An 18,904-nucleotide genomic window follows, 5' to 3' on the forward strand; every position below is an offset into this window, starting at 1 on the left:
CTTATCAGAAAGGATTGCGGTGGTCTCGATTTTGTTTATCGCCCCCCGCATCTCCGAGGCCTCAAGTTTATACCGAGTCAAAAGGCCTTCACTCTCAGAAATCAGTCGTGATATTTCAACCCGCTCGGCCCTGATGGCCTCCAATCTGGCTAGTAGCGTCTTTTCTTCTTCTAAGGCCTGGGAGTCACATTCCAGTAGTGCCTTTCGTTTAGCAAAAGCACCACTTTCATCATACAGTATTTTCTCCAGATCAGACTTAGCCTCCCTTAGACGTTCCTCCTTACTTGTTTGAGTTAATTAAGAGGAATAGGATAACTGAAACTGATTGTACTTATCCACGCTTCGAAAGTACTCATCAACAAGTTTTCTAAGAGGAGGGAGTTTGGCTTCGCAAATGTTGGAAATGGCTTGGAATATCTCATGTGTCTATTTCTCCAGACTAAGAACCTTCTCGAAAAAAGTACGCATGATCTTCTTGTGCATGGTCTCCCACATGATCGAGGCTGCGTGGTGTCGAACGTCGAAAACTATGGTGCCAACACAGAACTCGAAAATCTCGGGGACGACCGGGGGTGATGCCCTATCTACTTGCCTCGGGATCTCACTGCCACTTGGACTTGTCAAAACCTTCGACGCCTCTTCGGGTTGGAGAACCCTTACTGCCACAGGAACCAAGGGGAAATTAGTTTCCTTGGCTACGAAATCTGAAGCCTCGATATCCTCAACGACCACCGCCTCCTTGACACAAGGGATGTCACTGGGGATAGCACGCACTGGACAAGACCTAGGTACAGAATCAACCGACAAAACTTCAAAGGTACCAATGCCCTCAATGGCTAAGTCAATGACAAAAGGGCCACCAAAGATTCTTCGCTTCGTGAGGCTTCAAATCCTTGAAGAGAAAGGTTCAGAGGTGACTGCAGAGGCGAAAACTAAATTTAAGCCGTATAGTTTTTTTTTTTCAGAAAAACATATATATATATATATATATATATATATGAAAAATAAAAAAAATACTATACCAGTAGATGGAGAGCGTCAGAAGCCACCAAATCATTCTGAACCCTCTCAAGAAAATCGGCATCCAAGGGCCTGCGTTTTTTAGAGGGTCACTTCCAACAACGGTCTCCGGTACTACTATGACTATCCTCCTCAATCGGTTTGGGAACGTCTTCTTGTACAATCGTCGCCCCCTCCTCTGTCAGGCAAAGTTGCGTCCCCCCATGGTTGATCCCTCTACCTTTGGGTAACCTCAGCGGCGCTGGGGGAGGAATAGCACTAGTCACTAACAAATGACGATTCACTTCGAAATAGTCCCCATGCTTTGTTAACCACCAATTCTTGAACCGTGGGGTAACATGAGTGTGTGGATCCAACATACGGGCCAACAAGAATACCTGAGACGAGGGCTTGCATCTCGTGCATAATCTCCAATAATGTAAAACATTCTTCGGCATAGGAGCGAGAGGTATTCCCCCCATATCATTTGGAATGTCCTGATGGAAGCCAAACTGTCGACCGAAACGAAAAGGACTATACGACTCTATAGTTTGGATGTTCCCACTCTGAGAAGATATGTAACCGGATCGCATGCTGTTAAAATAACTGGACTTCAGAAAAGATAGGTCTCTATTGTCAGTAAGGCGTTCGTGCCTGCTCCTGTTCAGAATGCTCGCATGCCACTGAATACTGGCACCACTATGGATCAATTCCCGTGCCTCGTACTCGTTGAAATAAATCGAGCCACCTTCGCCAGAAAAGCAGACCATTTTAGGGCCTCGAACAGCGACAGGAACGGGGTAATGTGTGTTGAAGTAATGGGCCAACCAACCATGGACATAATGCATAGGAAAATGAAAGTCCATGTGCCCGATCGGGTTCAAAGCCTCTGCTATTAGCCCCAAGCCGTGATAGATGTTGACCAAGACTGGAACGGCGAGACTATAAATAGTCCCGTGAGCCATCAAACTAGCTATCCTGAAAACCCCGGGGCGAAGGTAACCACCTTTCTAGGGAAATACAAAAAGGCATAACCAGCAGAACAGAAAGGCAGCCAGATAAGTTTTGTCTTTCAGCTCGTTTTTTACCTCTAACTCTGCAAATAACATGCTCTCCCTGCTCGACCAATCTCGGAATGCAAACTGCAAGCCGTCAGGATTTTGTGTGGAACGAGACCAAGAGGCTTTCTTCTGCTTTCGTGTGATGGGCTTGTTATATTTGCGAGCCTCTAGGAACCAAAAAGAGATCCATGAGCTGATAGATACTAAGGAGTCATGTTTCGAGGGAGTCACGCGGCTTTCTCTTTGCGAACACACCATCGAAAAATACGCCTGAAAGAGGTGTTCACATGTCTTTGGCAAGTACCTCTCCTTGTCACGGTGACCGATTAGCTCTTTGAGGGAATGAACCACCTACTCGTAAAAGTTTCCTCTAACCGGTAGACCTCCAAGCAACCAGAGGTCCCACAAAGAAATCAACTCTTCACCCGCTGCGGTATGGAGGGTGTTCGTTGAAGGGCACCAGGCTTCACAGAAAGCTCGAACTATGTCGCCATTGCGATCATACGTGTACAAGGAGGCCGTCACCGCGCCAAGTAAACTGACATCACAAAGGAATCGCTCGTTTCAACCTATTGTAACGTCAAGCCACTCCCAGTAACAGTCAATGAAGCCAAATTCTCCAGTGACTTTTGTCATAATGGTCCAGCGGACCTGACCCTTAACTATGCGACATCCAAAAGTCAGCACTCGATCGGGATTCGGGTCTCCTCATGAATAGAAGACCCCAGGACCCATGCGCGTTCTCTTCGGGTCAAAAGCACTTCCGTCGATAGTTTGGGAAGGATCATGTTGTCGTCTAAACTGGGTCAACGATCAGCGAAAGGATCGGCTAATGATTTTGCTACAGAAAGGCTAAGTCCTTCATTCATGGGTTGACTTCGGTCTTTAAGAATCACGAGATGCTTTTCATTGGATGAAATAGACTCGGTGAAGTGAACCATTGTTCTGCGAAAGAAAAAAATTTTATATATATATATATATATATATCACAAGGGGGAATAGGTTTTAACCATTTTTAAAAAAAGTAAGTAAATAAAAATACAGAGAGATAAAACCCCTATCCTTCATGATGACTAGCTAACAAAAATGGCCCAGAGAATCCATAATAGCCCCCTTTCTGAGATTGAACGGGAGAATTTTGAGACTTTGCAGGGGCCTTCGCATGATGACTGGGATGCACGAGCGGCGCATAAGACAGACCTTTCCAGGATCTGCCCTAGAGTGACCGAATGGGAGAGTTGTAAGCTTTTACGGGGGCCCTCCCATGACGATCAGGATGCAAGAATGATGCTACAAAGTAAATCTTTCAAGGATCCTCCTTAGGATGATCGAATGGGAGAGTTGTAAGCCTTTACGGGGCCCCTCCCATGACGATCAGGATGCAGGAATGGTGCTACAAGGTGAACCTTTCGAGGATCCTCCCTAGGGTGATCGAATGGGAGAGTTGTAAGCCTTTGCAGGGCCCCTCCCATGACGACCAGGATACAAGAACGATGATATGAGGCAAACCTTTCGAGGATCCTCCTTAGGGTGATCGAATGGGAGAGTTGTAAGCCTTTGCGGGGTCCCTCCTATGATGATCAAGATGCACGAATACGAGGAAGAACATGCACACCAAGGAGCCGGGCACACGGACGTAAAAAAAACCCACCCTGATTACTGACCGTTGGCAAGATTTTTTTTTAAAAAAAAAACTCTTGAGTTATGCTTCAACTTCTGCAAAGAACAAGAAAGGGCAAGTTAGTGAATATATATATATATATATATATATATATATATATATATATATTTTATATATGAAAACAAAAAAAAAAAAGGAAGGGAAGCCTTAATTCCCCATTTTTCCTTCTTTCTCCCTTCTCCTCACTTACAGCTTCCTACTGCAATTCAAGGCTGATTTGCAATCCGAGTCCGATTGACAAATGATGTAAAGAATGTAAGATCAAAAGAGAATCAAAATTCAAACTGCAAAGGACGTAAGAACGAAGGAGATCACACTACAAGATGAAGAAGAGCATGCGTCCTACCAGTATTTATATAGCTAAGTTCGATGAGATTTTTTTTCTACTAATCAGTTGAAATCTGATAAAATCACGGGTTACTGAAACTGAATACTGTTTATTTTGTTGTGGAACTCCGATTCTTGTTGAAATTAGTTAAGAGTCAACAAAAAAGATCATGCTCGATTGGAGGCTGCGTGAATTAGGGGTCACGGTGGAGTTTTGAATCCCCAGATTCAACGGCGAGGAGTTTTGAGCGACTTGAGAGAATCTGGCATAAGCCAACAGTATGGAAAAGGAAATCTCGCTAAGGCTGGTATTGCTAGCCACAAAGCAGACGGCTGCCTGAGATAAAAAAAAAAAAGAAAAAATATATTATTAAAATAATAATAATAATAATAAAAAGGGAGAATCTCGCTCGAAATCCTCTCGCTGGTGTCACTCTCTCCCAAAATCTCGCTCGAAATGCTCTTGCTGATCTTACTCTCTCCAAAATCTCGCTCTCTCTACTCTCGCTCTCTCCCACTTTCTCGCTCACGATCTCGCTCTCTCTCACGATCTCGCTTTCTCCAGTGTCGCTTTCTCCAAAATCTCGCTCTCTCCACTCTCGCTCTCTCCCACTTTCTCGCTCACGATCTCGCTCTCTCCCACAATCTTGCTCTCTCTAGTGTCGCTCTCTCCAAAATCTCGCTCTCGCTAGTTTCGCTCTCTCCCGCAATCTCGCTTGAAATGCTCTCGCTGATCTCGTTCTCTCCCACGATCTCACTGGTCATGATTTGGTATTACTGGAAATGGCCTGATCTCGTTGATAATGGCTTGGTATTGCTGGTAATGGTCTGATCTCGCTAGTAAGACTGTCTTCCAATACGTTGGCTCTCCAAAATCTCATCCATTTAAGTTCAAATTCATATTCCATTCAAATTAGAATTAAAATCAATTGTTATTCCAAATCTCAGTCTAAAGCTTCTAATTCAAATTTTTATTCTAACTTCAAGCCAGCCAAATCGGGTGAGATAAATGTCAAATCCGTCCCAAATTAAAATTTGGCCATATCCCAAATTTTATCAATATTCGAATGGTTAACCTTGATATTGAGTTATGAATAAAATGCCGAGTCAAACTTTAGCTATTTTCCAATTTTTATCTCAAATTTAAATCAACCTTAGTTTCTATACTCATTTCCAAGTAAAATTGAGCATATCCCAAATTTTTATCTCAAACCAAAATTGATCAAGATTCAATTTCACCCCAAATTCTATTCTGAATTCGAATTAAGTTAAATTAAATTTGCAATTAAAGTGGAACATAAATCCTACTTTAGTTCAAATTAAAGTTTACTTAGCGAAAGTATGTCAAACAAACAAGATTTCAAATCAAAATTTTGAGCTAAATTCTCATATTTTGATCATAATGATGTACCAAATTAAAAGAGTCGAAAATCATACTTTGATCTCAAATTACATTTTTTCGAGATTCATCCACCCATATATGTGCATAAATCTCGAAAATGGGGCATTTGTTGAATGAAAAAAATTTGGACCAATCACAAGTCACCACGTCGTTTGCTAAATTAACGATGAATTTCTAAATCATTGACTTCGGGTCTAATTAGAAGTTGACACATGTCCCAAATTGAATTGAAGACAAGTTTCGATGACGTCACGCAGATGAATTAGATGAGATTAAATTGGTCCAATTTGATATTACTATTTGGGCTTAAATTCCAAACTACAAAAAAAGTTGAATTGGACCCAAATTCCAGATTAGGCCCAAAACCAATTAATTGGGCCCAAGGGTCAGGCCCATGGACCAACCAAGCCCACGAAGCCCACCTGAGAACTCTATAAATAGATAAGTTCTCTTCATTTGTAGGGACAGCATTTTCTACACTCAGAAGACCCAGAGGGAATTTACTAACAAGCAGAGGACTCCCAAAACTCCTGAAGCTGCACTTCTATAAGGCATAAGATCTTTGAAGACACAAATACTCTTCCAAACTTCTACTTCAAGCTTTCAAGACTCCTAAAGCTGCACCCCTATAAGGCAAAAGACCTTTGAAGACACAAATACTCTTCCAAGACTTCTACTTCAAGCTTCCAAGACTCCTGAAGCTGCACTCCTATAAGACAGAAGACCTTTGAAGATAAATACTCTTCCAAGACTTCTACTTCAAGCTTCCAAGACTCCTGAAGTTGCACTCCTATAAGGCAAAAGACCTTTGAAGACACAAATACTCTTCCAAGACTTCTACCTCAAGCTTCCAAGACTTCTGAAGCTGCACTCCTATAAGGCAGAAGACCTTTGAAGACACAAATACTCTTCCAAGACTTCTACTTCAAGCTTCCAAGACTTCTGAAGTTGCACTCCTATAAGGCAGAAGACCTTTGAAGATACAAATACTCTTCCAAGACTTCTACTTCAAGCTTCCAAGACTCCTAAAGCTGCACTCCTATAAGGCAGAAGACCTTTGAAGACACAAATACTCTTCCAAGACTTCTACTCCAAGCTTCCAAAACTTCTACTTCAAGAACGTTTGATGCTTTCTTTCTCCAAGTCAAGCATATTCACCAAACTGAGAGAGAATCAGAGGATCAAATATTAGAGATCGAATCATATCGCATCAAATCAACTCCAACATCAACACCAACTCAAGTTCAACTCCACGAAACAGGTTTCTCCGAAAACCTCGTGCGAACACCCATAATGAATAACTTATTATTGCATGTTTAAAATAATCAACTATTATATCAAATAACAAATTAACTACGACGCATAAATCCCAATTGAGTATTCATGATATGCCATATGATGTGGACAATGATGTGGTGTTAATGGTCCAATAAGATTCCGAAACGAATAATAATAAATTATTTTGAAATGTGAGGGTAGAAAAATAATAATAAAATAAATTCAAAATAATTCCAACAGTCAAAAGTTTAAAATTTAATATTAATTTATTTCAACTAATGAAATGTTGACATGTGCCACAACGAATAAAATAACATTTATTGGATCAAATTATATTATTTTATTACAGTCTTTAATTGTATAGCCAATCAAGTATTACAACTATTTTAATCTTTTCTTCTTTATTTGAAGGCCGAAAAAATTGAAAAAAAAAAAAATCTTCAAAATTTCCTAAAAATTCCATAATCTTTTGAGAGTTTATTCCAATTTTTTAGTAATTTTTTTATTTTTGCATTTTTCATAACTATTAGAGTAGGGTTAACAAAATTTTCCGTGGGATCGGGTCCCCGCAGGCCCCACCCCGATCGAGGCGAGGAATCCCCGATTTGATCGGGGATGGGGTCAAACTGGGGAATTTTTTCGGGGCCCCGTCCGGGGACGGGGATGGTATCCCTACCCCGACCCCGACCCCGACCCCGATTTTATATAGTTTTATTTTTAATATTTTATAAATATATATTTATAATATATAAAATAACTTATTTATATGTATGTTTATAATGTATATTATAGACTTATAGTGTTGTAAGCTCAATATTAAATATATAAATTCTAAATTTAAGCTTAAAAGTCAAGCCCAAACTTGAAAAATTAAAAGAAAAAAAATGAAAAATCTACGTGAGGATCTAATAAGGAATTCTCCATGGGGAATTAGTAGGGGAATCCTCGCGGGAAAATGGGGAATGGGACCCCGCGGGGACCCGTTTCCTCGACAGGGAATCCCCGCTCCCGTCCTTACCTTCAAATGGTGGGGATAGAGGGAATTTCCCCCACAGGACCGGGGATGGGGGACCCTCCCCTGCCCCGCCCCGACCCCGTAGCCAACCCTATATTAGAGGGGTTTTACTTATAAATGTTATTACAAAGTTTGTGAAATTAGATTAGCGTATCCATTATTGAAGAGAATATGTTCCAACGTGTTCTTCATCTCCAAATGCATTATAAGGATTGGTTTTGATCCTAAAAAAGACTAGTTGTAATAATTTAATCCTAAACCCTAAAAAGGATTAAGTATAGTGGTTTGATCGTGAACAGTTAAAAGGATTGATATATATTGGATCCTGAATCTGTAAAAGGATTGGGGTTTACTCTTGAACTTGTTCATTGTGTTAAATATTGATTGTTTATTTCCTTGATTTAGATTGAAGTAGTTTAGTTTAAATTTCTAGAAAAAGTTTAATTTTTTTAATTAAACAACCTTATTCACCCGTCTAACGTAGTCATGTTGATCGAATATAGTACATCCAACAAATGAAAATCAATATTAATTGGGGAAGAAATCTACTAGGTCTATCGGTAATTTAACATGGTGTCATAGATAAGGTGGTTTAGGAAGTCATGTGTTCAAAATCTTTCAATATTATTTTCTTTTCAGTTAATATTGATTTTCACTTGTCTGGTATTTTATATATTTAAGTCCGCTAGTAAATGTGCAACTCTTTTTCTTTAATAAGTTTCCTCGTCCTAATTTGCCTCCAGGATATTTAAATCAATTACTTTTTAAATTTTCTTTTTAATACACAAATTTATCTATTAGATAAAAAATTGAAAATCCAGTTTTACAAATCAATTATGACCTCATTATTTTAAAAAATATTTCATATGATTTATCCTTGATTTTGGATTTTTTTTTTTTTTTTTTTTTGTCTAAGATGACCCAAATTTTAAAAATAAGGATGTATAACATTTAGCTTGTACCGCACTCTCTCTATTCTCACATGCTTGGGTTCAATTAATTCAATATAATAGTATTTTTTTTTACACGCCAAGGCTCTTCCTCTCTCATGTGCTCGTCTTTCTCTTCACTCTCTCATTCGCAATTTTGCACTTGTGAATCAAAAAGAAAAAATTTTGTTAGACAAATGGTTTGTCTCACTGTTTGAGAGGCTGAAATGTAATCAAGATTACGATGAAATGTTAAAATGATATTGGAATGTGATCGTGAAGTATGAAAATGGTAGAAAAAAAAGTTAGGTTTGAAAATAGTGGAAAAGAAATGTAACGGGTTGTTTGGGGGCCCAACATGAGATGGTATATCTCCATATCCTATATCATCTAAGTGTTTGGAAGCCCATTATCCTATCCCACCGATTATAATTGTTTGTGGGCTCATTTTCGGAATGGTCATTTTCTTTCTATGTATCGTATATCATCTCAGTGCTTGAACATATTCAATCAGAACTCTCCAGACATCAAAACTCCCCACATCTTATATCATTTCAGTGCCCCAAACAGCTCCTAATAGAAAGTAGGAACGGATCCAAAACTCTCTATCTAAATATGAGCTTAAAATTACTAACCCATTACATTCAAACTTCCAAACAAGCCCTAAACCACGAGAGATACCTTAGAAAAAGGTTCGATTAGGCCTATGCTTTAAAACAAGAATTAATGGTTCAAAAATTACAAAAGAGGGGAACAGTATTCAGATTCCGACATGTTTCTTACTTGGACGCCACTCTTTTCAATTGCTTTCAAGAAAATACCAACCCCACCCCCTAATTAAAACCATACCAAATTTTACATTTTTCATTTTTATTATAATACCCTTCACATTTCTTTTTTCTTATTTATTTATTTATTTTGTCTTGATTTAGCACCCCCATCTCCGCCGCTCACCACCGCCATGTCCGTTGTTCCACGGCGGCGATCCACCTCCACCAGAATCCACATCCTAGCCCTCGACGGCATCGTCAACGTCAACTCTCTTTTCACCTTCGCCGTCTTCCTCGGCGTCGCATGGTACCCCACCGCCAACCCCGCCGCCAACCTTCTCACCGACGACGACGATGGCCCCTGCGCGGCCGCCGATTCTGTCGCCCAGAGCCTCATCGCCTGCAATGTGTACTCCTTCAGCTGCTTCCTCTTCTCCAGCCTGGTGGCGTCGGCGCTGAAGCAGGCCATCAGAAACATCAACGGCGGAGACGGAGGGCAGGGTGTGGCCCACGCGCCGGCACTGCGCGTGGGGATGGTGGCGTCTGCAGTTGGGTCGGTTCTCGGGTGTGGGTTTTTGGTGGCCGCGTTGCTGAATTTGGTTCAGATAAAATTGGGGACTTTTGATTGCCGGCGGTGGGAGACGGTGGCGGCCGCCGTGCCGTTGGTGAGTTTGGTTCCTTTGGCGCTTTTCATTTACATCGCGCTTGTTATTCACGCCTTCACGCGCTAGCATTTTCAATCTCTTCCCTCTTTCGTTTATAATGTTTCTTAAGATTTTTATATCAATATTTAGGTAATTAATTTTTTTCTTTGAAGAATTCAGTTAACTATTTTATTGTGGAGATATACATTGTAAATTATAAGAGTTTTCTAAATTGTTCGTAAATGTGGTAGTAAATTCATTTTTAAAAGTTTGATAGTTTTTGCAAAGTTAATTTTTTTTTTTTTTTGGTGATAATCAGTTCGGTTTTATCACTTTTGAAAAGAACTAAAATCAAACCAAATCAAACCAATCAATTTTATAAAAAAAAAAAAAAAAAAAAAAAGATCTAAATCGATGTCAAATAAAGTAAAAAACCAATGGACTAGTTTTAGTTTGGTTCGATTTATTATTTATTTGATTCTCGATTTTTAGAATTTTCTTTTTTACTTCCAAATTTTTAATTTTATTTAAACTTTTGTTTTGAATGGGTCTTTTTTACTAAATTTTAAATTAAAATCGAGTCTATTCTTTTATATATATATATATAGATTAAAATATTTTTTTTTTTTTCTGGATACTTTTTTCTCCATAATAATGGGTCTTTTTACTAAACAAAAAGTATATAGGCACAATAATAATTAAAATACTAAGAGATCAAATGTAGAGTTTATTTTCAATGGTATATATATCGTCGAATTGATTTCAATTTTTATTGGATTTTTCAATAAAAATTGATTCGAACTAATACTTTTTGGTTTTCTTCAAATATAAACCAAGATGTCTAATTTTATACTAAAAAACTAAACCATACCAATAAATCGATTTGAATTGATTTGGTTTTTCAATTTTTCAATTTTTTGTTGCACTCCTAAGTATTACCATCTTTAATTGTTGAATTAAATAACAGTGTCTCTTCACCTCCGTCGAGTAGAATTTTTATGCAAGGGTTTGAGCTCTTAGGAAACTATTCTATTTTTTATAAAATACTTACAAAATGGTTAGAGAAAATTGGATTAATATTGTAGTTTTTAAAACTAATTATTCAAATATTGTAGTTCCCAAACTATTTAGAGAGTTTTTCGATTTGACTTATACATTTTTTTTGTATGTTGAGACTTCAACACACGACAAAGGTTGTGATATTTTTTAAAAAAATGCACGTTGAGTGTTGAAGTGTCAATCACCATTTTTTTAAAATCATCTTTCCAACATGTTATTATTTTATCCTATTTAAGGTACTCTACGTAATTATATTTCTAATTAAGGATGTTTTTGTATTTCTTAATAATAAATAAAATCAATATCCTTAACTCTTAACTCTAAGAGACATCATAGAAAAGAATAAATTCACATTCGTTTTTTCTTCCATAACTTGAAAATAATAAAACATAAATTAAAATGTTCATAGTAATACAACAATTTAATGAATATCATGTTGGGGTTAATGCCCTAAACTCTCGTAGGGTCTTGTAGTTTGTAAACACCTTTATGAACAAACGTTTGTGATGTAATAATATGAGATATTTTATTTGCATTTACTACAAACCAATAAACTAAGATCACTGGTTGTCGTTGTACCTTAAGCATGTATGTGGAGACATACAAGTGGATCATGCCTTACGTGATAACCTAAATGGTCTGTAGTATATTGATAAAAAAGGGAAACCTTAGCCTAGTGACACTATGGATACAGCCTGCTTTGTAGATAGTTACAAGTGTTGTGACGTGCTACAAATAGTCTGATCCTGATCATTCATGTGGAGACATGTGACTGGAGGTGTCCTATACAAAGGAGTTTGTATAAGACCGGACCACGAAGTGTTTAATCTCTTTATATAAAGTCGTTCATGACAGAGACTTTCATTTCACTATGATGACCATAGGTAACATAACCTTAATCCTGAGTGAGTTGGAAACTCCTGCCTTGGGTGTGAGTGGCTAGATTGTCGATTCAAACCTACCACTTTAGGGATTCGTCTAATTGGGGAGCTGGGAACTCAACTACACAAGATAGAATTCACTCCTTCCCCAAAACAGGGGCAAGTAGATAGATTGCTCTCTTAAGGGATGATTCCAGGGCTTGAACGATGTGGTGTCATACACCTTCTCATGGCCCGAGAGGTGTCCACTCATAGTAGGACTATGATGTATTGTTCATTAGAGGGATCAGTGGTACTTAAAGAGTTAGATGTAACTACAAGGAAAAATTGTATATTGGCTCAACTGTACTTACGAACGATCTGTGAAGGGTTATCGTACTGTTGACTGGTTATATCCGATGGACACAAAAATATATCTGTGGTGAGAAGAGTGCAACTGTCGATCTTTAGTGGAGTGTCCGACAGTTAACGGATGGTGAATCTCATGATTAAAGAGTTTATTAAGCTATTTATGTACTGTTGGAGCTTCAAGTTATAGGTTTATAAGGTCTCCTTGGTAGCTCAATGGATTCAAGTTAAGAATCAGTTTTTGGGTCAATTTGAAGTGTTCAAATTGACAAGAGGAAGTTTGATTATATATGATATAATTAAACTGGTTCAATTATATGTGATATAGTTGACATGATGTATGAGATATAATAATTGGAGGATTTTGATATAAATATGATTTATATTGAATAAAAGGAGAAAGGAACTATGGTTTAAATGTTACGTATGATGTGATATTAAAACTATAGGTTATAAATATAATATGATAAGTTAGTTATTATATTTAATTATAATTAAAACAATTATACAATAATTGTGGGTGGTTTCTCCTTTAACCGTGCGTGAAAGTGGGAGGTTATGTTAGTTTTCATAATTGAAAGATAAAATGAAAAATGTTTTCATTTTGAAAAGAATCGGTTCATTAAGAGCATTACTAATTGTTTAGCTGAAGAGAGATTATACGATAGCCTTCTAAGCGACAGCCTAAACGATCATGTAAGCACTTTTATCTAAACGATCGTGTAAAGTTTTATTAAATGATCGCGTGCCTAGCGAGTTTCTCTAAATGATCGTGTAAACGATCAAGCCTATTTTTTCTAAATGATTGTGTACCTGCTGAGTTTTACTGAACAATCAGGCACACAAAGTGTATACGATAGACAGTTCACTCTCCCACTAGCTTGGTTGTATGGTTTGATTGTTGTTTCTTCCTTACCTCTACCAAATCCAATAGAGCCCACACCTTCTAGATTCTCACTCTGAGAATACCAAGTTTGTCGAGTGGTGGTGTCCGAGAGGTTGCCTGTTCGTGGAGAAGATTGTTCGTGATCTAAGCGACAACGAGAGATTGACCAGATGATTGGCTAAACGATCGTAGCGATAGCGAGAAGTTGTTGGTCCAAATCTTCATGAGAGCAAGAGGTCTTTAGAAGAAGGGTTCTTTAAAGGTATGTCACTCGTTCCTTTTGTATTTATTTACTAAAGCATGTTGTAATTTGTTAGAATATGCATAACTAGTTTGTATGTTTGTGAATGCTTGTAATTCTGTCAAAATGAATTTGGATCAATCGTGCTTCCGCTCATGGGTTCTCTTTGATAAGAGTTCCTTCAATTGGTATCAGAGCCAGGTTTTGATATTCCAAATCCATTGATGTAGAGAATAACATTTACATTCTTCGTGGGTGTAAACATGTTTGCATTCTGTTTAAATGTTAAATATGTTTGTGGATGTGAATTAATGGAGTTTCTGGGATGGTTGCCTCTGGTTATTGACGTCTTTTTACATTCAAAGTTAATTGTAAGGACACCTGTATTTTTGGGCATATTAACTTGCTATCGAGTCTGTAATTTAAAGTGTTTAAGTCAGTATGAGTCATTCATGATGAAGCTTCAAGGCATGGTGATGTGTATTACTTCGAGGAAGAAGAAGACCAAGTGTTGGTCAGATCAGGTAAACGATAAGGGCAAGCGATAATAGAGTATGGAATAATCGGCTGTAAAGTAGACGCCTACACACTAAACAATCGTGTAGGTCAGCAAGTTTCATCGCTTAGTCACTGACTACATGATTGCGGAGTAAATGTTATTGAGCGCTTGTTATTCTATTGTTTAGACGATCATGCCTCATAGCATAGTCTAGACGATCGTTTAGACTTGCGCTGTTTAAATTTAGTGCGCTAAACGATCGAGTAGCCTTCATACTTCATCGCATAGTCAAAGGTACTCGATCGTAGCTAGGCAATCATGGTTACTCGCCCAATTTACTAAACGATCAGGAAGAAGTCTTTCCCCGGGCGGTTCAAGACCTAGTTCGCTTGTGAACCGATTTGCTCGATGGTTTTGTGTAATAGATAGAATTTATTTTCAATTTTTTAGGTTGATCATCTCGGTCCATTATTTTTGTGAATGTACATAAGATGTATGTTTTATTATATGTCATATGGTATGCCATGTAGTTGAAATCCCACCATAAGTTATGCATTGGTCATGCATCATCTCTATATTGTAAGAGTTATGATATAATAGTTTACATGATTAAATTACAGCATGTTCATGCATCATATAATATAAGAGTTATATTTATGCATACTTCAAGCATATTCATGCATCATCTTTATATTATAAGTGTTATAGTATAAGGGTGTATGGAAGCATGTATGCTTAGTTCATTACCAAGTATATAAGAGTTATATATAGTAATGAATGGACATTGCATGAAGCATGACACATAGGTTAAATTTATAAGAGTTATAAATACCTAGTTTTGCTTAGAAATGGGAATGGTTTTGGTTGTTTCTTTTTATAAGAGTTATAAGAGAAATTAGAACTAAAATCAATAAGAAAGACATGCATGCAAACTTAGGCTAGAATCATGTTTTTAAAAGAGTTTTAAAACTTGGTGGAGATAAACCTAAGACAGTTCTAATAAGATTAGAAACCTAAGGTTTAATCTTTTAATCAATTTAATAGGATTAAATTCACTAATAAAAGATTAAATATATAGCAAATCTATCTAGAAGGGATCTTTTGTCTAAGGCGAGTTCTGTCTAGGCTGGGGTACTTAAGCTGACGGAAACGGAGCACCCCTACCTAGGAACCTACCTAAAAAGGTGAATTAGATAAATTTAATGCATGCATGCAAATTTGAGGAAAGTTCGTTATTGAGTTTAATGGGACTTGACTTGAACTTGTTTAATATCAAAAACAAAAGTTGTTTTTGAGAAAATTAAACACACTTAGATGAAATCAGTAGTCGGGTGATCTAAGTTAATGAACCCCTAGGTAGAACATTAAATGGGAGATACTTGGGGTATATGATACTTCATTTAAACCTCTTCATGTTTCTCACTTTATGTTCACATCGTGAGATCTATCCTTGGCCTCGAGGCACCCTGGGAGTGTCCCCCTAAACGATGGTGTTTGGGTAGGTCAATACTAAGGTGAATGGAGAGAGTGTTCATAGTAAGTAAGATCGGGACGTGTGACAACATATCCCACAGTCTTCCTCATTAGGTTGGATAACGTTTTTGTGCATCGCCTTAAGGCACCCTGGGAGTGGACCCCCTATAAGATGGCAGTTTTGTACGACTCTTTATCTGATCTTCTATATAGGATAAGGTTGCTTTAGTCTATTGTCCTAATCTGCTTTTACCCTACAGTGGGCACATTAGGGTAGGACTCTAGGATCGAAAATGAAGGGTTACACTTACGCAGAATTATTAAAGGTTAACAGTTCTGGACCAAAGAATGGTGATTGTTAGTGTCTGTTACAAGAGTTATTTCTGCCTAATGATTGAGAATGTCTCATCCCAATGAAGGGGCATTTGATCACCCTACTGGTGACTTTTGTTCTGTCTCGCTGGGGTATCATTGCGAAATAGATGTCTTTTCACTTATAGTACATGGAAACTATTTTTCTAAAACTAAAATTTGTGTTGAAAGTGGTATTGCATAGACTCATTAAGTTTGTTCTTTTTTCAGCAACGTAAAAATGGCTACATCCACAGTAGCTCTTTTAAGTGTCGATAAGTTGACTGGTGAGAATTATGCTAGTTGGAAACACACGATAACTACAATTTTATCATCGATGACCTGAGTTTCGTCCTTATGAAGGAGTGTCCTCCTATTCCAACTCACTCGAAATGTTCGGGAGGCTTATGAGAGAAACGAGAAGGCCCAAGCTTACATCTTGGCCAGTTTGACGTTTTGGCCAAGAAGCATGAGCCTATGGTTCTAGCGCATGAGATCATTGAGTCCCTGCGGGGAATGTTCGGACAACCATCTGGACAGCTCAAGCACGAAGCTCTGAAATGCATCTTCAACTCCAAAATGGAGGAAGGCATATCTGTTCGTGAACATGTTTTGAACATGATGGTTCACTTCAATGTGGTGGAGATGAATGTGTCACGCATCGATGAGGGCAGCCAGGTTAGCATAATTTTGCACTCGTTGCTAGATAGATTCCTATACTTTGTCAGTAATGTTATACCGAACAAAGTAGACTATACCCTTACAACTCTCCTCAACGAGTTACAGACATTTCAATCGTTGTTGAAAAGTAAGGAGAAGAAGGTAGGTGAGGCAAATGTTGCTTCATCTTCAAAGAAGTTCCATCGAAGTTCAACCTCAGAGTCTAATTCTGTACCTTCTACTTCTAACACTTTCAAGTGGAAGAAGAAGAAGGGTGGTAAGGGGAAGGGGAAGGCATTTGCTAACCCACAGCCTGTCGCTCAGTGAGGAAGGCGACCAGCGCTGGTTGACAAAAAAAAGTGTTTCCATTGAAACCAGAATGGGAATTGGAAACGGAATTGTCCTCGCTATATAAAGGTGAAGAAGAAGGCTAAGGCCAAGGCAAAACAAGGTTAATATGATTTACTAGTTTTGGAAACATGTTTAGTGGAGAATGATAATTCTAACTGGATTATTGACTCTGAGGCCATTAATCATATTTGTTCTTCTTTTCAGGGAATTAGATTCTGGCGACAGCTTAAGGCTGAAGAGATGAAGATGCGAGTAGGCACCGGGCATGTCATCCCAGTTGTGCCAATGGAAGGACTCCATATGACTTTATAGAATAAATTTATCATTTGAAATGGTGTATATGTAGTTCTCGAGTTAAAGCGGAACTTAATTTCTGTAAAGTGTCTGATAGAATGTAAATATACTCTTCACTTTTCATTGAATAAAGTGTTTATTCTAAAATATGGTGTTGAGATTTGTTCAACAAAACTAGAAAACAATTTGTATGTGCTAAGGCCGTTAGCAACAAATTACCTCCATAACATAGAGATGTTTAAAACTGCTGTAACTCAAAATAAACGACTTAAGGTTTCTCCAAATGAAAATGCCCAACTTTGGCATCGTCAATTAAGGACATCAATCTCAATAGGATTGAGAGGTTGGTGAAGAATGGACTTCTAAACGAGTTAGAGGAAAATTCTTTACCTATGTGCAAGTCATGCCTTGAAGGTAAGATGACTAAAAGAGCTTTTACTGGAAAAGGTTATCGAGCCAAAAAGCCTCTAGAGTTAGTGCATTCAGACCTTTGTGGTCCGATGAATGTACGAGTCAGGGGAGGCTATGAGTATTTCCTCACTTTTACTGATGATTACTCTAGGTATGGGTATGTTTATTTGATGCAACGAAAGTCAGAATCCTTTGAAATGTTCAAAGAGTTCAAGGCTGAAGTTGAAAATGCATTGGATAGACGGATTAAAACACTTCAATCAGATCGAGGTGGAGAGTTTTTGGATAATGAGTTCTAGAACTATATGATAGAACATGAAATCATTTCCCAACTTTCAGTACCTGGTACACCTCAGCAGAATGGTGTATCGAAAAGGAGAAACAGAACCTTGTTGGACATAGTTCTGTCGATGATGAGTTACGCTTCCTTACCAGACTCGTTTTAGGGTTTTACAATGGAGACTGCAGCTTATATCCTCAACTGTGCTCCTTTCAAGAGTGTTGCTAGTACACCTTTAGAGTTGTGGAACGGGCGTAAAGCTAGTTTGCGTTACATTCGCATATAAGGTTGCCCAACACATGTGCTTGAGGCTAATCCAAAGAAACTGGAACCATGTTCGAGACTGTGCCTATTTGTAGGCTACCTCAAAGGTATACGAGGGGGTTACTTTTATGATCCTAAAGAAAATAGAGTGTTTGTGTCGACAAACGCTACCTTCCTAGAGGAAGATCATATAAGGGAGCACAGTCCACGTAGTAAGATAGTGTTACGTGACCTTTCCAACGAAACTACTGAAGCTTCATCAAGAGTTATTGAATGGTCTGCTCCATCAACAAGGGTTGTTGATGGAAGTTCATTTGGTAGGTCCGATCCACCTCAAGAGTTGAGGGAACCTTGACGTAGTGGGAGAGTTGCGAACCCACCTGTTCACTATATGGGTTTCACTGAGATTCTGGCTATGGAAGTCGATGGCAAGGTTGAGGATCTGTTGTCTTACCAGAAAGTAAAGGAGGAAGTTGACCGGGATGAATGGGTCAAGCAATGAATCTTGAGATAGAGTCTAGCAAAAGCTAAGCGATCGTTTACCTTAGTCAAGCTATCGCTTAGTAAATCTTATTTACTTGACAACTTCCGTGAGATTCTTTTTTTTAGAGAGAATTCACAAAATTCAACAATAAAAACTTTACAAAAAATAGGAAAACAATTTTTCTTTTATCTCACGGTTACCATGAAACTACCTATAACCTCCTACTCAATTGGTTATTAGAGAAAAAGATTTAATTATCCAATAATTAATATTATTATAAATATAAATGATAACCAACTTACCATAATATATTTAT

General features: G+C 38.0%; 1 protein-coding gene across 6 annotated transcripts; it reads left to right on the forward strand.

The window, feature by feature from the left end:
• The first annotated feature begins 9,431 nt into the window (after window positions 1–9,431).
• On the forward strand, window positions 9,432–17,294 carry LOC120082778 (uncharacterized). Of its 6 annotated transcripts, none has more exons than XR_016531124.1 (4): window positions 9,432–10,127; window positions 13,329–16,522; window positions 16,631–16,955; window positions 17,060–17,191. XR_016531124.1 is itself a non-coding variant. In XM_090316156.1 (2 exons), exons 1-2 carry the CDS (start codon window positions 9,654–9,656, stop codon window positions 13,452–13,454), a joined length of 600 nt encoding a protein of 199 aa, XP_090172282.1. In that variant the 5' UTR covers window positions 9,432–9,653; the 3' UTR covers window positions 13,455–17,052. The 6 variants fall into 6 exon arrangements, 2 of the variants coding, with proteins under 2 accessions (XP_090172282.1, XP_038894009.1); XR_016531123.1 differs by having other exon boundaries at window positions 13,329–13,542; window positions 16,076–16,955; XR_016531125.1 differs by lacking the exon at window positions 16,631–16,955 and having other exon boundaries at window positions 13,329–13,542; window positions 17,060–17,198.
• The last annotated feature ends 1,610 nt before the right edge of the window (window positions 17,295–18,904 follow it).

This window comes from Benincasa hispida, chromosome 8, assembly GCF_027475165.1.
Source record: "Benincasa hispida cultivar pf3 chromosome 8, pf3_genome.v1.1, whole genome shotgun sequence".
Taxonomy (NCBI): domain Eukaryota; kingdom Viridiplantae; phylum Streptophyta; class Magnoliopsida; order Cucurbitales; family Cucurbitaceae; genus Benincasa; species Benincasa hispida.